General features: G+C 47.7%; 1 protein-coding gene across 14 annotated transcripts in view; it reads right to left on the reverse strand.

The window, feature by feature from the left end:
• LOC116951953 (adhesion G protein-coupled receptor L2-like) overlaps positions 1-23,089 on the reverse strand; it is a 350,495-nt gene that overhangs the window by 21,473 nt on the left and 305,933 nt on the right. For 8 of the 14 annotated variants that reach the window (XM_032970862.2, XM_032970863.2, XM_032970865.2 and 5 more), the window contains 3 exons: positions 16,295-16,336; positions 14,579-14,605; positions 4,592-4,760 (listed from right to left, as the gene is read on the reverse strand). In XM_032970862.2, the coding sequence (XP_032826753.1) occupies positions 4,592-4,760; positions 14,579-14,605; positions 16,295-16,336 (238 nt within the window). The remainder of the gene's footprint in view (positions 1-4,591; positions 4,761-14,578; positions 14,606-16,294; positions 16,337-23,089) is intronic. The other 6 variants (XM_032970875.2, XM_032970874.2, XM_032970867.2 and 3 more) reach the window with 1 other exon arrangement.

A 23,089-nucleotide genomic window follows, 5' to 3' on the forward strand; every position in this document is an offset into this window, starting at 1 on the left:
ATGTGAAAAGCGAAGGAAGATGTTCATCTCGAATTTACAGCTCTGAGTCTGTGGTGGATATTCCACATTCCTTTGGCAGGACGAGTACAGGAAGAGGACAACTCCCGTCGACTTTTCACAGAGCGGTGATCATTAAATCAGCTCCGGAGTGACGAGGGGACGTTGCCATGACACGTCCACCGTGGAGAGGGAGTGCTGAAATCAGCTCGTGTGCATGCAGGAGACGGGTTGATGCTGCTGCCTACGTCTTTGTAGTCGCGGTGCGCGTTGTTCAGCAGGGTGTCCGACGTTTCGGTCCGCACGCTCCCGGCGGTACAACCCGAGAAAAACATGGAGGAGCTACCCTGGCCGGACTGTTACATCGCAGCGGAGTGGAGAGGCGTTCATCCAGCAGTGTGATTTGATCACGGCTAATGATGATGACGTAACCCACAACCTTCGAACCGCGAGCCACGAAATATACCGCTGAGCCAGCCGGCCATGCAGGGTGTAGACTGCACCGCGAAAAATAATAATATGCCCACCCCCGCTATCCCTAGCCCTATGTTAGAAGGCCACATGGGCTTGGTGAAATGTACTTACAACTCATAGGGCCAACCCACAGCAAACCGAGCTTGTTGCAATGCCAGCCAGATTACCAGCTCTGGGGGGCCAGCAGTTGGTGACCCTCGGTGTGCACCATCCGTGAGAACAGGGCCCCACCGGTGTAATGAGCCAAGGCAGCACGGCTAGGGTTGCCACCTTTGAGATGCGTTAAAAAAAACCGGAACCCATGATGGAGAGAAGAATCTCTGTTCGCAATGCTGGAGCTGGGGAGAGTGACATGCGAGCGCACTGTCTTGAGTGCTGCGTCGTTATTATAATTACCATCGCGCAACTGACCAACGACAGAAGTTGCGATGTCTCAGGAAGCCTAGCGCATAATTCCAGGACGACTGCCTCCTCAACGGGAGCACGGTCCTGGGAAACCCAGGACAGGTGGCAACCCCAGGTATGGCAGACTCCGTTTCGAGTACCCCCCCTAGCCCACGGCTTGCCAACTCTGAGGCTGGTGCCATGGAATTATTGAACACGTTGCAATTTGTTAATGAGAGCTTTGCACCTCCTTACGTTCAGGTGCTACAGTCAGAGTGACCCTGTGATTAAATGAAGCGTGGGGGAGGGACGGGTGCTAGTCGTTGTTGGTGGCTCTGAGAGGGCGGTGGAAATTGCACATTCCTATGGCAGTTGCCCGTTGATCCACACGACAGACCACCATCATGCAGTGGCTCGAGAAAATAATCGTAGGGCTGCAACTCTGCCCTTGCCACCTCACTGTATGTACAGTAAAGCAGCGAGGGTGATGTTCATTGCTGAAGCATAAAAGGGCGCTTGTAAGAGGCAGACAGACAAAACCAAAGACAAAGATTCCCCGTATAGCCTGACCAGACTGTTGGGGCAAGTGCTGTTAGCGAGCAGCACCTATGAAAGCCGACACTGTGGCACACTATGGGGGTGGGTGGTCAGCACCACGCAAGGCCGCCTTTGTCTCGCTCGTGGTGATGTTTACACACAGGCAGAAAATACTCATTTGAGGCTGAGTCGACCTAAGGCAGGCCCAGGACCGTTTCAGAGAATCGTCACTGGTGTTGACCGTGAATGGGAATCAAACCCGGGTCGCCGGGTTCGTAAGGCAGTGCACTAACCACTACAGTACCGCTCCCCGTGGCTGTTTCACAAGAGGGCGCTTGTAAGAGGCAGACAGACACACAAACACAAACCCACACATTGAGCAAGTTCTTTGCATTCCGAATAATTTTCTCTTTTCTGCTGCCAATTTTGATCAAAGGATAATTAGGTTTACATCATAATATGCTTACTCCACTCCTGCCAAACACGTTGAACACAAATGAACGTACCGTATTGATGTAACCGAGAAAAAATATAACGCGTTTCATCATCTCATCGGCCATGATCTACCCACTGCTGCACAAAGGCCTCCTCATGTGCCGCCATCTGTCGTATTATATTGGGTGCCGTGGTGGCAGGATGTTATCTCCCTCGCCTGGTATGCAGGTCGTGGGTTCGATCCTGACCTTGACGCCTGCTGTATATTTGGAGTGTGCGCGTCTCTCTCCCCATCATCGCATGGATTTTTCTCTGGGTCTGCTTTTTTTACCTTCCTCTACATTTATAATCAACATCACGGCCTTTAGAGTATTCGGCTGCTATACATTTCCACATGATAAGGCACTTCCGTTGAGCTTTGGTTTGTGGCCAGGCCATTTCTGAAAAAGAGCTGTATAGCTCAGTGGGCCTTACCTGCTCAAATATTTATATGTATATTATATATGTCAGAATCTGAATTTTTATCTAAACTGGAGGAATCGGATGAGCCATAAAGCTCTTTTTGTGGTATATTGTAATCACACGTTCAAAATATATCTTTCCATTGCTTCGTGTCTGTCCTGTCTAATTTATGACACTGCATTTACTCCATTTGCTAAAATGTAACAACTGCATCCCATTTTCTAATAACATTGCAGTAATAATAGTAATCGGCTCTTTTGTCAAATCACTTCCGAAGTGGGAGACTCCAGGACCAGCTCCCCCTCTCGCTCGCCACTGACGTTAGCCGTGGCCGTCATTCGTTCCGAGCTTTCCAGGTTCACAGAAAGGTGCAATAAACCGCTGTGCCACCGCTCCCCGCACATTTACATATACGACAGCATAGAATTGGAACAAACAATTCTCACACGCACAATTCGATCGGTCGATCGTGAACGTAACAATGGATTTAAAATCAACAAATTATTGTGTGTGCAATAGAGCAAATACGCACGGTGTATATTCTTCATGCAGAATTGTAGCGGGTTACAATCTAATACTCGTGCTCTTTATATGGCCAGTATGTTTGTGGTCTGTGTGTAAATGAGAAATGAAAGCACAATCTTTTACAGATAATGTCAGCCTCCTTCCGTGACAAATGTGGCTTGTGAAATCTGTGTTTAATGAGGCACAGCCCTCCCCAGCTTTCACACAGTGGCACAGAGCGGAGAGTCTGGGAAAACCATAGGTCACGTCGTCAAATAAAGTCACTTCTGCCCACATTCTCTTGAGCGCCGAGCAATATTTCACTTTCATTGTGGGAACGGCGGTCTTAACCCAGTCATGCAAAGTTATCATTGTTCAGGGAAACAGCAGTGTTTCTGTACGCTCCGCACGAATCAAATAAACTGGCTGCATTCACCGCAGTTCTGCACTCCGGGGCTCTCTCTGCTCTGAAGGGGCACATTACCCAAAAATGTGAGCCTACGAGATACGTTCTCGTCTGATGAGTTTCTCACCATTTTCGTAAAGCGTTAGAATTATTTGATATATACTGTTCTGTCCTAAGCCAGTGTTCATGGCCGATGTGGCGTGCGGTTTCTTTTTTAATTATCCGTCTTTGCCGCAACGCTGCCAAAAAACAATCCATGCGAAGTTTGTTTGTGATCTGAAAGTACGCGAAGAAATACACGTACATAATGTACCAACGTAATTAGACCGCTATGAACAGCCACTTCACTCTCGTCATGTGTATGCGTGCGTGCACATGTGCACGGACACATCGTACCACGCCAGTGATCATTTAGAAATGTTAAGTTTTCCCTTTTATAGCATCTCAGTGCTTCTTGCACATGTGGGGACTAAAACTAAACTATGTTTTTATTTTAGAAGATAAGGCCCACTAAGCTATATAGCTCTTTTTCAGAAGCTAGGTGGCCACAAATGATAGGTTAACGAAGTAGCTTTTCACGTGGAAATGTATAAACGCGTGACGTTGATGGGGGAAAAACCGGAGGACCTGGAGAAACACCCACGTGACCACGGGGAGAACAGGGTCGGGTTTGAAACCACAACCCCCTGCATACCAGGCGAGGTTGTCGACACCTCGCCACCGCAGCACCCTACACTAAAGGCATTCAAGGCAGGGGACATCGAAGTGAAGGAGGGTAACTGACCCCCGGATTTTTAAATGCCAAATGGTGCACTCCTTCAGTAATCATCCTTTATGGGTCCCATGGTCAATTATCCTTTCATGTAAAACTCTCATCCCATGCACCTAATCTTACCTTTAAACTCAATACTGTCCTGCGACGTTTCAGGCAAAGCACCTGCTTCACGTGCGATTAAGAAGGGCCATTGCCCAAAACGTCGGCCGATTATATATTTGTTCCTGATGAGGCCACGGCATTGTTTATTTTCGACGAGCCAGTTGAATTGATCGTTGTTATTGTTGTGCTTTTGCACCGCTGCCAAAGCAGCAGAAGCACCAAATTATAAGTTTGATCTTACATTCATTTTCTCACCCATCAGTAAGAAAAAAAAATACTGCGGAGTTCCTCTTATATGCAGCCCCAAATCCATCTACAAAAATTGCTGTTATGCAGGTCTTTTTTTTTCACGGATAACAGGAATTACGCGAAAAAAGTCAAATCCCATTCTCCGCATTCACGCGTTGGGCGAGGCACAGCCATAATCAGCCGTCCGTGGGCACTCGACGAACGCCCTCTACGATAGTTTAGTTTTAGTTTATAACCATTGTTGTTGTTGTTGTTGTTATCGTTACCTTCTTCTGCAGGATGCAGTGGAAGATGAAGATGAACATGCCCTGGAAGGAGTTGAAGATGGTGAAGAGGTAGGCCATGACGAGCGTGGCCTTGTCGATGAAGAGCAAACCGAACACCCAGGTGAGACCCAGCAGGCAGAGGAGGGCGATGGCCCCAAGCACCCACGACCTGCCGGACAACAAACGACACCGCGAGCTCAGTGTGACAAGATGCTCGGCACGGCCGCAAGGGTTGCCACCTCTGAGTTAACAAATGCCAAGAATAATATCTCGCGATACTCAAAGTGGGGGGGACCACACGTAAATGCATCGTCTTGAGTGGCGTATTATTATTATTATTTGAGCAATTCACGTTCAAAAATGATTTTTGTTTGTTTGTTTCATGTCCCAGGACAGCTGTCTCAAAAAGAGGACGATACTGGGAAAACCATGACAGATGGCAACCCTAACTGCTATGGTCGGGTAACACACACTAATGTCCAACATCTCCGGCACCACACACACACACACAGATCGCGTTACATTTAACTTAAAAATAAAATGAGGAAGACATATCATGCATACGCATGGATTCCATGTGGCCTCCGCAGTATTTCGTCAGCGATAACAGCGATCACTCTCAAGTGGGATGGAGGATATCCGTAGGCTGCGATGGCTCGGAGAGCGGCACTGCTGGGGAGTGTGCACGGTCAACCCTTTGATCAGTGCGGCCGGTTTTCTCTACGGGAAGCCCCGAATAGCAACACAACTTTTTGTATAAAGTTTCGAATCACATTGCATCTTCCTTGCAAGAGTTATCGTGCCACCAAGTTTCGGACAGACAGGCAGGCGGACAAACAGGCGGGCGGATGGAGCTAACGCATTGAATGCTTTCGACCTCAGTTGGAAAGCGTTATAAAACAATAAAGAAGACACCATACGTCAAACGCAAACACTGCAACTACCTTACGCGAGTACACGGCTTTGCAACAATGCCCTTAGAAATGTCTTCCGAGGCACCGCACGCAAGCACTAACCGGCTACAGTTTTGCCATGAGCAAACAAGGAGTATGTGCAGATATAAACGTACGACGAGTGTATTTAACATTGTCGAACTACGAGCAAGCCACGGACACGAAAACAATTTCAGACGCACATCAAAGAGCAGCTGGCCAACGTTAAGATATTCCTCGCGAAGTCTTGGGAGGCCTGCATCACATCTACACACGGAGATCGATTCACGGTGTCCGTGAACGGTCCATCCCGTCTCATTTCTTTGTTGGTGAAATCGTGTCAATGTCTCCATCACCACCGACAGTGGAGATGTGACAGCTGCCTCGACTCTGCCCACGGTTGACTGTTTCCCCTCTGTGAAGTGTCGTAATTTGGACTTCTACTCTGCCTTTGACTGTCTCTTCTCTCTTTGTGAACGGTCTTCATTTGCACGTCCACAAAAAGTGTCATCTCAATAACCCTCTCCAGTCTTGTAGAATAGTTATCCATCATCATCGCCCTTTGCTGACTGAAAAAGAAAATCTTAAAATTGTCAAATGGTCCACGTGCACTCTATATGTGAGGTGTGGTTGCATTAACGGTGCGTCATGAATATAAATTGTATCGTGTATACTGTAAACGACAAAAGGTCAAGGTGCAGCCTTGCAAATACTGCTCTCACCTCTGCTGGCGGACTGGGCCTCCGCTAGATGGAGCTCCTCTCTAGAGAGCCCCTCCAGAGAGCCCCTCTAGAGAGCCCCTCCAGAGAGCCCCTCCAGAGAGCCCCTCTCTAGAGCCCCTCCAGAGAGCCCCTCTAGAGAGCCCCTCTAGAACCCCTCCAGAGAGCCCCTCTCTAGAGCCCCTCCAGAGAGCCCCTCTAGAGAGCCCCTCCAGAGAGCCCCTCTAGAGAACCCCTCCAGAGAGCCCCTCCAGAGAGCCCCTCTCTAGAGCCCCTCCAGAGAGCCCCTCTAGAGAGCCCCTCCAGAGAGCCCCTCTAGAGAACCCCTCCAGAGAGCCCCTCCAGAGAGCCCCTCTATAGAGCCCCTCTCTAGAGCCCCTCCAGAGAGCCCCTCTAGACTCCGCAAGGGGGCTCTAGAGACAGCCTCTCTCAGAGGGTCATGTCGCTCTACTCGTCCACGTGCACCTCTTAAGAGGTGAGTACCCACATTCTACCTCACCACACGTGACCTGCCGACGTATGAACTGTGGCATCACTGGTCCCTACTGCTGGGTGGACAGGCGGGTGTGGGGGGTCAGAACATTGCCCGTTGTCTCCACTGCCGCGCCGGGAGATTCAATCGGCGCCCCGCGGGCCGCAAGTGGCGTGCGCCGACCGTTAGAGCCGTGGCAGCACGCCGTGCTTACTCTACAGTGGAGCAAATTGTCAACACGTGCTTCTGGGTCTGTGGGGAACTTTCCACAAGCACGACAACATGCTCACATCAGTGCTGCTAATCGCGGACGACGCGAGCATCACTGCGTGTGTAGACAGGGCGCGCTGCATGCACTGACTGCGGATCTCGTTTAAATGCATCCATTGCTGCTGAACAGCGGCGGCTTCGCTGGTGAACACAACCACAGTGGGTTCTTTTGTTTCAGTTGGGCAACACGAACGTCGTCTAATTGCTGCCACGGCCTCTACGATTCTAATGTTCTATCCATGCTCTACGTTCATACAATACCAAAAGGCAAAACCATCTTCAAAACTCAATACAAACTCATTTATATGTGGAGACAGAAATAAGTTCCGCTTACACCGTAATCTCTAGATTATAAGACGCATTTCCCCCCTGTGTTTTACGTGTGTCGTGTAATAGCATCGGCTGGTGGACAGCAGCGGCAGCTGTGGTGGACAGACAGCACCCACGCCGGTGAGGGCGTGAGCACGGCGTGTGGGCAGAGCGGAGGAACTGGGGCAAGGGTCACGGAGGACCCCGTCTGGAGGCCCCTGGAACCTGCTGCTAGGGGGTTCGAGAAGGGAGGCGCGGTCAGGGCGGGGCCAGGCCGCGCCGGGAGCATAAAAGGAGCCGAGAGCGGGGGGCTCGCGGCTGCCGGTTCTGGGAGTGGACTCGTCTCGTCGTCGCTCAACGTCTCCGCTAGACGTTGCGCTACGAAGGAGAGCAGTTGGCTATCTCAGTCAGCGCCGTCAGTGTTAGACGGCCGGTGTCGTGTACAGGCTGGGCTGAGCTACTGGGGAGAGTGAGTGGACGAGACCGTGAAAGTTATTCATGAAGAAAGTGCCTCCTAGAAACTATGTCTCTGAATGCTAGATTTGAAGCTTTCGTGACTGCAAGGATCCATACTCTTTGGTTCTATTCGGTAAAGTCACGTAGGTAAAAATAAAATAACAAAAAATCAGGACGTTTCGGCCACATGTACTGGACCGTGCCGGTCCAGTACATATTTTTATGCTAATTCCTTTGTCAAGGCGTTTTTTTGTTTCCTCCCACACAGCTTAAAGGACGCGACCTGGGCTTGCTGTCTTCACTCCAACGCTGTCCTCTGGACAGTCCAGTCCCTTCACCTGATGAAGGCCGCTTGTGTTGTGGCCGAAACGTCGTGATTTTTTGTTATTTTATTTTTACCTACGTGACTTTACCGAATAGAACCAAAGAGTATGTCTCTGAATCGTTGACACTACACATCTAAAGTTGGGGCTGCGTCTTATAATCCAATTGGTATGTGTCTGTGTGACCAAATTTGTTTAGCTTTATTGACACCGGGGACAAGTTTGCAGTGCGTCTTACTTTGAAAAGTGTCTTATCCAAATAATACGGTATGCGCTTGAAATTATAGATGGGCACACGTCTGCCCTATTTGGACAACTGGGCACTGAACCCTGCAATCTGCAAAGCGAATGTGAAATGCTACATTATCCATCTGCGCCAACGCATATGCACGCATGCTGTCCCATCCTTACCATCCTTACTCTGCCATTTGACGTGAACAAAGCACGGCCGCGTATTGGCATTAGCATTAAGCAGTCTGCTGCTTGCTTTGAGGCCCTCTTTATGGTGATGGCATTAAGTGCACAACGTGTGGCTGCTTACTCGGCATGTAAATGTTTGTAAGGGGCCCGGTGAGACTCATGAATATCCAAACGAGTGCGCGGGACAATAGACTCAACAAGTCGCCTTCAGGCAACGAGACAAGATATATCGGAGCCAAACGAATATAATAAAAAATGCGATTGCAACCTTGGTTTTACAAAGCGCAGAGAGCTGTACACATGGACATGCCTGCATGGAGCGTTTGAAGAGGCGTATGATATTTTGTATTGGTTTAATTAAACTATGGGTAGAAGGGTGGAAATTGTAGGGCCTTGAGAGGAAACAAGCGATGGCGTTGTGGTGGAATGTGGATGAAGGCACTTGATAGAAGGCAGTGGATTATGTATTTTGTTGACGCGGAGAGTCAGATATATGAAGGTTAAATATTTAGTTGCTTATCTATTTTGTTCCTTATAAGCTCCACAACGCCACTAATGTTTACGATGTATGCTTTAGTGAGGCAGACATGGGCACATAACATGGAGGAGGCCTTGGGCTTTGACTTAACAGGAAGGAAAGCCTCCTTAGCCGTGGGAGCAGCGACTGAGAACGTTTTGACTGAAAAGGCTCACGAAGGACTTAATATAAATGTTTTTTTTTTACATTTTACTTTCACTCGTATTTAAAGAAATTTACAGTGCATTAAAAAAAACAATTGGATGACACCAGCAAAAATGTCACATCAACGCAGATTCAATGGAACAGATAAATGCATATCCTCATCGATAATGATGAATCATAGACAGCGATAAAAGTCCTATCTCACACTGTGCTATTTAATGAACACATTTTTATTTTTTTCATTTTGTTTCTCTTCCGGTAGTTTTTTTACGTGCAACTGAACCTGTGAAAATCCAGAGCAGAGAGCGATGCGCTATGAAGAAGAGGCATTGTGCTAAAAAGCGTCACCGATGAGATGGGACATGGTGTTACTTGACGGAGGTGTCGTGGCGTTGTCAGTAAAGCAAATTAGGCGGACGAGCACGGGAATGTGTGCCTCGATAATTGTGGAGTTTATAAACTCTGGAGTATTATTAATTAATTAACCCAAAGTGTTCACCAACGATTTAATTTTGGCCCAACGACTATTTTCATCGTTTATAAACTTATAGACAAAGGTGTACGATTATGTGAGTGAAATTATCCTGTTTCATAAGCAGCAACAACAAAGACCGCCTTCGACCTTAATGTACGTATGTACGTTGAACTTCTTTCGCACTGTACGTGGTCAACCGTGCTAAACGAAGTAGACAGTGAATCGATTCCATCTCAGCAGTAGGTATTTTGTAGGCAAGGCGATGTCCACAGGAAGATGAAATTGTCTTCACTTGGAAAAGTGATGTTTCGGTGTGGAGAAAGTAACGTTTACGGCTTTAAATGTTCACCATTATTGATTCCTGCGCAACCGGAAATATAGTTACGGCTTCACGGACACTCCCAAGCAGTTTTCTATTCTTGTTTCTTTCTGTAAAGTCACGTAGAAGGGAAACTAAATAATAAAATAATAAAAATATTAAACTAAATTCTCATGACGTTTTGACTGCAACACAAGCAATCATCATCAGGTGTGAAAACCACAACAAGAAAATTTCAAATTTGAAAATTTGAAATTTGAAAATTTCTTGTTGTGGTTTTCACACCTGATGATGATTGCTTGTGTTGCAGTCGAAACGTCATGATAATTGTATTGTTTTATATTTTTATTATTTTATTGTTTCCCTTCTACGTGACCTTACCGAAAGAAACAAGAATATGAATCCCTGCAGTCACGAAAGCTTTAAATAAAAATTTAACCCCCAAGCATTGTGAGGTGTTATATTTGCCTAAAACATGATTTTGTTGGACCAGCAATGCAGAGTTTGCCAGTTCGATTCAACCTACTGGAGCAGCAGTAAACATATCGGGCAAGTTTCTTAAATCACATTGGCACTGAATTGTGGGTACATCCCACCTCAGAGATGTCAGACCAGCGTGGAAAAGTAAGGAAAGTAACCTGTTGTTGTTGGGAGGACATTCTTGTTGTTGTTGGGAGGACATTCTTGTTGTTGTTTTTGGGAGGACATTCTGTTGTTGGGAGGACATTCTGTTGTTGTTGTTGGGAGGACATTCTTGTTGTTGGGAGGACACTCTTGTTGTTGTTGGGAGGACATTCTTGTTGTTGTTGGGAGGACATTCTTGTTGTTGTTGTTGGGAGGACATTCTTGTTGTTGTTGGGAGGACACTCTTGTTGTTGTTGGGAGGACACTCTTGTTGTTGTTGGGAGGACATTCTTGTTGTTGTTGGGAGGACATTCTTGTTGTTGTTTTTGGGAGGACATTATTGTTGTTGTTTTTGGGAGGACACTCTTGTTGTTGGGAGGACACTCTTGTTGTTGTTGGGAGGACACTCTTGTTGTTGTTGGGAGGACATTCTTGTTGTTGTTGTTGGGAGGACACTCTTGTTGTTGGGAGGACACTCTTGTTGTTGGGAGGACATTCTTGTTGTTGGGAGGACATTCTTGTTATTGTTGTTGGGAGGACATTCTTGTTGTTGTTTTTGGGAGGACATTCTTGTTGTTGTTGTTGTTTTTGGGAGGACATTCTTGTTGTTGTTGTTGGGAGGACATTCTTGTTGTTGTTTTTGGGAGGACACTCTTGTTGTTGTTGTTTTTGGGAGGACATTCTTGTTGTTGTTGTTGGGAGGACATTCTTGTTGTTGGGAGGACATTCTTGTTGTTGGGAGGACATTCTTCTTGTTGCTGGGGGGGACATTCTTGATCTCCCTCACCTGGAGGCCCTTTGGCCACCATTGGCGTGAGCAGGGGCTTTTACCTTCAAACAACTGGAACTCGTGGTTCACAAAGTCGACCTAGGGTGGCATGCAGCTTTGAACACAGACTGGCACTGTGAGCGACTCTGCTGCACAGCCGGGGGGGGTGGGGAATTTAATTTCACAAAGGGAAAAAAGACCTCAACAGAATACACATTTCACGGTGGGCGCTGTTGTTAATTATTGAAGCGCTGTGGTCACAGTCGCTGAGATTTGTGACAACTGCCCGCGAGCTGACGGGGACTGCAAGGCTCGAGTCTCTTCGCGGGGACGAGTAATGCGACTGCTGCGGTGGAATTCCCCGCAGTGCTCTGCCTGCACCGCGGGTCTCATTAGGAGGCAATTTGCATGCCGAACCAAAATTGATGGCAGTAAATTCCGCCGGCGCTAACTGTAACGTGAACTGCAAGCTGGCGCGCTCGCACGCCTCGCTCCGCGTGTACGAGAGGAGCGGGGCACGAGAAGCCTTTCTACTCCCCCCATTTCTCTTTTGCGCGGGGAAAAAAAAAGCCATTCAATAGAAATAAACTCTTAAAATCCTTTCCAATATGTCGGCGTGGAGGATACGTCCTCATGAAGCGAAACACATCGCCGCTCCACCGAAGCGAGATGCGTTCGACCGTCGGCCGCGCAAATCGCCAAAAATGGAGGAGCGAGAATCTTCGCGGCAGCGATGAACCTCCGCTTGTCCGCCAGTGTTGGCGAACCAGGCGTTGACTGTCCCCGTGTAGCGCTATACTTTCTTTGTTTAATAATCAATTGCATAAATGTTTCCTTCTCCAGTTTTATTTTTCCCCCGATGCGTTAATTCCATCAGCTGTGTTCACATCCAGCCGCCAGCTGTGCCTGGTAATGGCTGTTGTTGAATGCACACTGTGCACTTCACATCTCTCTCTCTCGCACGCACGCACATTATTAATCGATTCTCTTCGTGGAAAAAAAGTGCCCTTCTGGATGCTCGTTAGGGGAGGGTGGCTGCATTTAGTGGCTGCAAATTGGTGCCGAGTTGCGCGCATCACGTCACGAGGTTCAACAACAGAACTCGGAACGTCCGGCTTGTGGCACAGCGCACGCAGCGCGTTGGTGTGGAAGCGTCTTTCTAAGAAAAGCGTGGAAGCCAAAATGTACAGTTTTCTCCCTTTGCACTGAAAACAAAATAATCGCACCGCATGCCAAGATACACACACTGTAGGTCTATACAATAAAGCAAACCCGCACGATTCACATAATCTATACGGTCGGTCGACGGCGTTTGGAAAGGATACACAACGTAGCCATGTTAACCATGCAATCGGTCAATCAAATTGTGACGATCCAAAGCTGGAGGGGAACGTTCATTTTAACATCAATTACAATCGGTAAAGATAAAGGCACAGTCCTGCGATTGCTTGCACACGCCACTGCCGGCAGAAGGAGCTTCAGATAGCACCTCTAGAGGGTACTGTGTCTGGGCTACTCTTCCACACTGGTTTGACTTGGAATAGGGGGGAGTAGCCACACTTTACCCTACCGATCGCCAAGTGAGGTGGGACTCATTGGTACTGCTGGGTGGACCGGTGCGGCGAGGGGGAGTGGTATGCTGCCACGGCAGCAGCATCGCGAACTCGTTTATCAAAATGTAGCGTGACCAGTCACATTGACCAGGGTGAGATCACCCTCCTCCACCGTCTGCCATTTAGTAGCAACTCTGTGCACATGTCCAGACCTTTTGGCAATCCACTGCTGGATGAAGGCCTCCCCGCGCCCCTTGTAAGTCGTGGTGGTTATCTGAACATACTTCACGACGCCGGTCAGTTGTGGGATTAGTGATGGCAGAGAGTGCAGTCGAAGATGTACAGAAATGTAACACAACAATCGGTTCTGCTGCGATGCCCTCTGCTCCTGAGCTTTTTGCACAGAAGGCCTGCGACCCCTGCTTCATGCGATAACAGTTACCCATCCAAGCACTTTCCAGGCTCAAGCCTGCTTAGCTTCTCAGATTGGCCACATTCTTGGTGCTTTAGTCACAGGCAGCAACAGCGTGCAGTGAGTGTTAAAAAAAAGTAAGACTCTCACAAAGTCAAGAATGAAGATTCAAACATCTGTGTTTTGTGTGTACAGACAAATGTGGTGGTGAGGATGACTAAATAATTGAAAGCACGTTTTTGTTTGATGAGCCCATCAACATTAAAATGAAACAACAACAACAGCTTCAAATAATGATCCGACCGCGTTTGATACACAACGCGTGCATAAGTGAGATGCAATGTTGTACAACACACCTGTGTCAAAGCTACCCCCAAGGCACGACCGGGGCAAAGTTGACGAAGTTCCGTCAACATGACGCCTCCGAGGCCGCTCACCGACAAATTAATGTATTGGGCATTACTGGTGGCATATCACGACGCTGGCATACTTACCCGAGGCGAGACGACACGACGGCAATGAGAGGACACACGCACGGCGGACGCCGGTTGAACAACACACGGAGCGTGTGCGTGTGGCTCTCCCGCAACCGTTGCTCATGCGGCTTTTTTTCCCCAAGGCTACGATGTCAGTCGATCAGATGCAGTAATAATTTGGGCGTCGGATGCTACATTCATTTTTCACACCGGTTGATAAGTGAATGTCACTCGTGGCTCAGAACCCGAGCTCAGGGGTCCCTCCATCCTATCAGAGAGGGATCGCCAGCGGCTATGGACAAATGGGGACGTGAGCGCAAAAGCTGTGCGTAGGGATGGGGCTTCCGTTTTTGACATTTCCCCCTTCCCTCCCCATGTCCTGCGCCACCCGTAGAGGCGGGCAACCCGGGACAACGCAGACACGCACCGTTTTTAGCCAGAACACATTCGTCATGTCACCTCATGGCAAGAAGAAGAAAAGAGAGAAGGGGGCTTGAGGATTTCCATCCGTCAATTGAATAAAAAGATTGTCGCTTTTGGTCACAGCAGATTCGGTAATGGCCTCTGCAGACATTGAGGACGGCCCATTCGCACTTCAAAGTGAATGCGTAACGTATATCTGGCTAAAAACCGCTCTTGGGGAATAACGTCACACCGAGGAGAGCGGAGTGGCAGCAAGTCACAGTGGACACGAAGCATGGGGAGGGGACTGGGCACTGCATGCAACAAGCACACTGACCACCCACAACAACCACGACGACAATGGACTCCCTTACTTGACAAACTCTTTGCTTTCCTGATAGCTGCTCGAACAAGCGGAACAAAAACGGATGGGAAGAGAATACACATTATAGACATGCACACAGCCCAACATCAGTTTCAGTCGTTACACTAAATTCGTTTTCTTTATGTTACACACTCAAGAGCGGTGGTACGACCACGCAGTCTAGCTTCATACAGTCTTCACTCTGACATAATTTATTACGTGTTTTTTTCCCCGTCGGCTGAGCACTACAAAATACGCGAGCCGTTAAATGTAATGTTCCACGGGAATTTGCGCGATGAAGTAAAAAAAAGGTCTTTATCATAAACGTTAATTTCAAACAAAAAAAATAAAAGCCCGTCAATTTTAAGTCCTTCACGAACCGTGGGCGAGCATTTTAAATTGAAGGTTGTACGGAATTAAACAATTTGTCTATGTAGCGATTGATCTTGGATTGGCATCCAAGGACAAATCACCGAGCAAAGGCGAAGTATCACGCAAGTGAGAAACAAGCACAAGTCAGACCAAAGGGCCGTCGTGCTTGTAAACTTGTAAACACGTGCCCGTTGTAATTAATGTCCTTGCGTCTTCGCGCCTCAAGTTTCCTAAACGTGCACTCCTGCGAATGCGCAGGGAAAACAAATCAACAATCACGAGGTAGCAATCGGATGCACTCACTGCTAGAAACTGCTGAGACGAACATTTGTGTAATGCACGTCTGCCCATTGCCTAAAATCGCAGTGGTTTTTTACCTGGTTGACATTATCATTATATAGACATGCCATCCTCCAAAGGGCATCCTGACATGACAGCCGTGGGAAAGCGAACTGAGTTTCTCTCGAGTTGAATACGTCCGTTTATTGTGGATCGCAGGATTGGCAAGTTTCCTTTGACAAGCCACGGTGAAGAGTCTCCGTACGAGTACTTTGAAAGGCGTGCATTGCTACAAGAGCAAACATGCTGCAACCTGAAATCACGAATGAATAATTGGCACACACCTTGACATCAAGGCTTTGAAAAAATATTACGCAAATAGAGGACTCTACTGGTAGTGGGAACCTTATAACAAATGTAATACGTGTGGCAGCCTCATATGTCTGGTGACAGCAAAAGGATCATGGCACAAAATGTTTGCGTAGGATATTAATGATTTGAATAACGTTGTTCATGAGTTCTGTGGCGAAGGTTTTGTTGTTGTTGATTACAATAATGGATCGAATTTAATTAAATTACAAAGGAATTTATACATCTCTTGTCTTTTAAGATGGCAGGATGTTAAGGTAAATAAATACACAACTATTCAGTTTCAAGGTTTAATTTTCAAAAAGTATGTTTTTTTTAAGTTATCTATGTGCTAATACTCGTGGGAGACATTGAACGAGAGTGTCTATTAAATCCTTCAATCAAATATTCGGTGAAATAGGACCTACCGGGGCTGTATGTCAAATAAAACAGCAGCTGTGAAATTAAATAAAACAAATATTTTAAGCAAGGGCGAAGGTCGTGGAGTATAAATCAGTGATTAGCGCCTAAAGTGGGCCCCAGAGCACACCTAATAATCATATCCAATAAACAAAAAAATAAAAAAATGTCCCATTAACAACATTTCTGCGCGCAACCAAACTGTTCCGTGCATTCGAGCAGACGCCCCCCGCCTCTCAACGGGAATGAGAGGTAAGCTGGGGGCTGACAGGCAGGGCACCACGGTAACACGGGGGAAGAAGCTTACCCTGGCAAATCCGTGTTATAGAATCCATCACAGACAGGGTGACTGGAGGCACAGCGAGTAACACAGACACAGCTTCAGGTTAGCCGGGCCAGAAGGTCACATGCCAGACATCCGAATGACCGGGAGCGTTATGTATGCGTGACGGCGGCAAACACAGAAGACGCGGCGCCATGGAAATCGCACGTTCCGCAAAAACCGTTTTCCGCAATCCTATTCCATTTTCCCCTCCTTTTTGCGGGGCGCCCCGCGTGCCACGTGTCACACCGGTCCGAGGTACCGCGCACCGGTGAGACGCGTGCCATGCACCACACCGGTGCGTGGCACGCGTCACACTGTTGAGACGTGTGCCACGTGTCACACTAGTAAGACGCGTGCCACGTGTCACACCGGTCCGAGGTACCGCGTGCCAGTGAGACGTTTGCCATGCGTCTCACCGGTGCGTGGTACCGCAGCGTACGTAGCCAACCGTGCTAATCGGAGGTGCGGGGAAGGACAACAAACTAAACACAAAAAGCAGTTATAAAGAAATTAGTTTTCAATTAGATTTAAAAGTGTATAGCTCTAGTGGCTTCCTAATATCGGAGAGGAGAGCGTCCCAGATGGCCGGAGAAGCGCATCGATGGCCAGCCAAAATCCACTTCGAGGATGACCGGAGTTAGTGCGATGGTTTATGCTCCTTGACGAGATCAGCAAGGCATTGTAGTTCATTTGTGGCAAGCACTTTGCGTGTAATGAGTGCGATCTCATAATGTATTCGTTTGGCAACCGGAGGGCCAGTGCAGCTCGGCGAGCACTGGACGGCACGGTCGGATCTTCGGAAAGATGTTTAATGGATTACCCAAATTAGTCTGCGACAGCACGGCGTGAGTGTTTTTTTTTTACTCTCGCCGTTTTTTACACAAATAGACTCCACTTACGTGTGGGTCCTACTCAGCTCTGAAATTACTCTGGTGGGGAGCGTGAGACCCTCGGAGTTAACATCGATCCCGAGCTCTCGTTCCCTTCCCACAGATCTCAGAATCTTCATTCAGAATCTTTATTTATCCGGGTGAAATCCGAAAAGCTCTGAAGCAATTTTTCACAGATATGCAGCAGTAGCTTCACTCTGCAGGACCTCACACCTCCATCTGCGCAACACCTACCACAAACATCATCGTATCCTTACCCCAGCTGCCAACGAGACCATTGTTCATTATTCTGTGGCATCATTCTATTCTGTCAACGTTTTTTGTTGTTGTTACAATGTTAAGCACCTTGACTGAAGGCGCTCTAGAAATATGAAATTAGATGAGATCACAACTCGACTACCGAACCTCTATCCTCTATGGCCTTCCCACGATCCCTGATCTTCAGAGCCCAAATTATCCAAAATATCGATGCCGGACTGCTCACCCACAACCATAAATGTGGCCACGTCACCCCAATACTCCAGTACGTTCACCGATACATTTCAATGTTGAAATCACAACCATCAAGATCCTTCATGGACTCGCCCCTGCTAAGCTGTTGACTCTCATCTCACTCTACTCCTCTTCACATGCTCTCTGTTCCTGCAACCAAGATCTCTGTCAGAGCCCCCAGTCGATCTCTGCTTTCCAGAGGATGCTCATTCTTCTCCGCTACACTGTGGGTCTGGAACTCCCTTCCCCAAGCCATCCTTGCTGTCAACTTCCTGCTCCTGTTCAAGTCCAGACTTAAGACTTTCCCCCCCTCCTCTGCCTGTGACTGACTCTTCCGCTTTCTAAAACAAACACATATGGCTCCTTCATCGAGGTATGATCCTTTATATTATTAATATTCTTGAATAAAGGATGAAACCTGTTTAGATATTGGACATAAACACACAGAGGCGTTAGGCACCCATTGGTTGCCTCTGTTCGGGCCAACCAGGGTGGCACCCACATTGCTGATACTTCACTAACACTGCACGGTAGTAATTCACCACGTATCAGTCTCATGTTTGGAAAGGTAAGGCCCATCCACTGTGCTTTCAATTAAGTAAGCACAGTTTATTCAGGTAAAATAAAGATTGGAAAAACAAATCGACAGAGATAAATATATATAAAAATACATCCTTAAATATAATTTATTCCACTTAGGACCAGGGCAAATAATGACACCACCTTTTTACATAAATAAATAAAGGGAGTGGTTAACGAGAAAAGATAAAATTTTCTTTTTTTGCTTGCACAAATAGAATCATTTATCACACTCCGAGCTGGAAACAAGAGTACAGTACGCGGCTTAAAACGAATGATGTATTCCAATGGTTAGTGCCACATCGCCACCATTAGAATGCATACAGAAAACATAACGCGTTTAACGCTCCCCCTTTGCAGCAGTGATTCCCCAAAGGAATTCCCAAGCAAATGTGGGAATTGAACTGTGAGCCCTGCACAAATGGGCCACGCTGTGAACAGCTAACCACGAGGATAACCAAATTAGCCATTTACTGGGCTGCACACTCACGTCGCAAGAGCTCGCGAATCTCAGGGTAGCATTTCTCATTGTTGACACCACGTTACGGGACGCAACTTTGTTTGCGTTCCGCAAATTAGGGTTGTATAGAGATGACAATTGAGCGCGGGCATGGAGTTAGCTCCGTGCCTCGCCGATGGTGAAAACTGCGTTCAATGTACCTGGAGGGAAAAGGTTTTCAATCGGTGCAAGTAACCCGTCGCGATGTGGATAAGAAACATGGGAAGTGACGAAGTGACGAAGGAAATGCAACAACAGCTGAAAGGTGCGTGAAGAAGCACGAGGGGGGGGGAGGGGAGGTGCACTCTTGGAAGGACACCGAGAGCCAGGAGTAGGAGGAGCACAAGGCTCGGTGGAACAAACACAAATGAAAGACGTCACATTTACCGTACGTGGGTTTGGGCGGAACACGATGCGAAGCCGAGAGGGTGGCCAATGGACGAGGCTGGTGACGAAATGGCACCCAGAGCAAGGAGGCGACCGCCACGTGGGATGGGGTGAAGGCCTCATTCATCAGTGGATAGACCATGGACGACGATGGAAGTGGGTGTCGCGCGTAGCGTGCGCTGTAGCGCCCCCCTCCCGCCCTCCCGCCACCCCCCACCCTGCTATGCGCGTGGCCGTGGGCTCAATGTTCTCTCGTAAATTCGTGATCAATTTTACTGACGGTGGCCACGGCAAAGGTTTTTCACCGGATTGCTTCAAATGAGCCCGCAAGGTGGGCGGTTGAGATGGAACATCGGAGCTGGCAGTCCCATTTTCTGGCTCGCTGCGACGGAGCCCTTGCGCGTGATCACCTTCACACATGTTCGTGTTTTCCAGGCACACCACAGGTGCCCTCCACCGCAAGCCAAACGCTCGCCAATGGAATTGGCCAAACATGCCGTTGCAGAACCATCCTCAGATTAAAATTTGGTGAGATTTCCTTTGTTAATTCTCAGAGCTTGAATTTGCCAAATTAAGTGACAAAGATCATTTTAAGTGGTGGGGAGTCATTGGCCCAAGTGGGTAATGCAGAATGCGGCAGGAGGAGGGCACCGGCTGCTTACTCAGGTGGCTGTGCTGTCAAGGCAGGCGCAAGAACGGTTTCTAATGGTCACGGAATAAGAGACACGAGGCACCCCCATAAGATATGTACAGTAACTGATAATAATAATCATCATAAGATACACATCATCGGAATGGGAAGGCCTTCTTCCGTACTGAAGGTGGATCAGGATCACAACGAGTAAATAAAGGAGGTGAGAGCGACAGTGGGTAGAAGAGGTTTTGGAAAGCTGAACTTGACAATCCATAAAACAACATACCACGGTGTCTAAATGAGGCGGCTTTTAATCGGTGAATATCACCTGCCATGAAGTACGGACAGAGAGATAATCTAATGAAAAATACACGAAGAAGCGTTGAGGGATGCATGCCGGGAATTAACAGCGAGGGGCAGAAAGACAAAGATGTGGACTGAAGAACAAATTATACGCGTTGCAGGGCCTGTTAAGAAAAGGAAGTGGGGCTTGGGCAGAACGCATCGCCAGAAGGGACGCGGCGGGGGGGGGGGGTAACGGACGAGACTGGTGACAGATTGGCAGCCAAAGGAACGGAACATGCCCGAGGGGACCAGCGCCACCGAGACGGAGCGGATGAGATCATCTAATGCGCACGAAGCGAGACGGACCGCGCGGCGTCGCGCGGGCCCGCAAGGGATGGTGGAAAGACATTGAAGGCGTTCATCCAGCAGTAGATAGATTTTTTGCCGATGATAAGATGCTTGACACAGAACACTGTGAAATCAGATGAAATGCAACACACGCGCACGCTGCCAGGCAACACGACGCGAGCCCGACAGCCTCTGTAAATACACACGCGGTCGGTTTGCACCGTTTGATAACCAGCTTGAGAAATGTCGCCCCGACTACCTGATGGAGTATTATAGCCGTGTGTCGTGACCCTGCTCACAAATCACTTACACACACACACATATAGGACTTGGTTATGGGGAATCTTATAAACAGAGCGGTTGTACGCTCGACATTCATAAACAAACAACATTAATGTTTGTGTTGGGCACTCATTGACGTATTTTAAAGTGATTTGTGTGGCCTGGTGGATATGTCACGTACATAAGATGGTGCTTCGCCGACGAGGTTCTTTTGATCGACGTGACAAAGGGTAGGCTACATTAAGGGCCATTGGCAGTCCTTACAGCCAGGCTATTGGCATACATGTTAATATTAACACGAATATCTAGTTGAAACAGGAATGGTTCCCCATAAAATGCAGTGTTGTCTTCTGCATAAACTGGACACGGCATTGCAATAATCTCCCGATTCATCCGCTGGAGGATTTACAGTTTACAGCCGTATCGTTTGGCACGAGCCATCGTAGCCAATATTCTCTCTGGTGGAACTGATTTTACGGGCCTCTAGGCAGGTTTGCGAGTTGCGTTTGGCTCGGAGCACTCAACGACATAAGTCAGGCACATGGAGAAGACACGCAACACATACAAAACCTGTATAGATATATTTTCTAATCATCATCAGCCACGGTCGGTCTCCCGCTGAATGAAGGGCCCCTCAATCCGTCGCGCCCTCCTCCCGTCCTGCGATGTGTTCATCCACATAGCAGCTGCACGCAAACCGATTTCATTGCTCCATCTCCCCGGCGGACAATCCTCCACGATGCCTTCCATTCCTTGGCTACGTTTTTATAGTGTGTATTCTTGCAATTGATTCTGGAATAAGTTATAGTTTTCCAGAATGTCAAGAAGCAGAAAATGAGACTGGTCTTCTAACGCAGGAAATAAAACATGAGCAGGCGTGAGCGAGTTTGTCTTTTTTGAAAGCGTAGAAAATATATTTCATACCATTGCCATATTTGGCCTAATGCTAGCAAGCGTTTGGTAATGTAGTAGGGTGATACAAACCAAACTTTAACAAAAAGCCCTTTTTAACTTTGCAGCACGTGTGATTAAAACGCACTACATCTTCGACAGCAGAGGATAAATACATCTTGAATCAAAGCTTTCGTAACTGCAGGAATTCATATTCTTTGGGTCTTTCGGTAAAGTCACATAGATAGGTAAAAAATAAAATAAAAAAAAATTACGGCGTTTCGATCGCAACACAAGCGGTCGTCATCAAGTGGAGAAGAAAGAGGGGTTAGCCTCTAAAGGCAAACTGTTTATAAAGGTTTAAAATGGGCGTAGCCCAAGTGTCAGAATGGAGTGGGCGGGGCACAAGGGCCCTGGGGCAGCATGGGTGGAGGAGTTTATGTTAATGTCAGGGATTAAAAAGAACAAGAAGGTACAACCCTTTCGTCCTATCGTCTCCACCACTGACTCACCCACCTACAAACTGGCCCGATTTCTGTCTGAGACCTTACACCCATTCACTGGTGAGACCGCCTCTGCTGTACTTATCTCAGCTCACTTGGTATTGCTAATTAAGGACATCTCACTATCTCCAGGTGATTTGCTCGTTAGTTTCGATGTAGCCTCTTTGTTTACCAAAGTTCCTGTGCCTGACACCATTGCAATCGTTGAAGATTTGGTCCAACAAGGACTGAATGCTGATGTACCGACCCTGATAAGACACTGCCTCACCAACACTTACTTCACCTGGAATGCAACATTCAACAAACAAGTTGAAGGTACCCCAATGGGGTCTCCCTTATCTCCGGTTGTAGTCAATGTTTTCATGGAAAATTTTGAGACAGACGCCATCCAGGCATCCACTCTACATCCATCCTTGTGGAAGAGGTACGTAGATGACACGTTCGTCATCTGGCCACATGGCCGACCAGCTCTGAACCAATTCCTCAACCACATTAATTCCATACACCCAGCCATCAAATTCACCATGGAGGTGGAAAAGGATGGCAAGCTACCATTCTTGGATTTTTAATCGAAAAGAGACCAGATGGCTCAATGGGCCACTGTCTACAGGAAAACCACCCATATGGATGCATATCTAATACCTGACTCCCACCACCATCCATCCCAGAAGAATTCCCTCATCAAAACTCTACACCATAGAGCTCGATGTATTTCCGACGATCATCACCTAGCCAGTGAACTGGAACACGTACACCAAGCTCTCAAGATGAATGGATATTCATACTACACAATCCGTAAAGCTATCACCCCAACCATTGGGAAATAACCATCTGAGGATCCAAAAGACCTTGCCATACATAGCAGGAGTTACCAAAAAGATTTCCAAAATCGTGAGCAAACACAAGATCTAGGTTCGATTTAACACAATACATAAAATTCGTGATCTGATCCCATCTCTGAAGGATGTGATCCCTGACATGAAATAC

Source organism: Petromyzon marinus, chromosome 44 (assembly GCF_048934315.1).
Source record: "Petromyzon marinus isolate PM22_M1 ecotype Great Lakes invasive population chromosome 44, UKy_Petmar_22M1.pri1.0, whole genome shotgun sequence".
Lineage (NCBI taxonomy): Eukaryota > Metazoa > Chordata > Hyperoartia > Petromyzontiformes > Petromyzontidae > Petromyzon > Petromyzon marinus.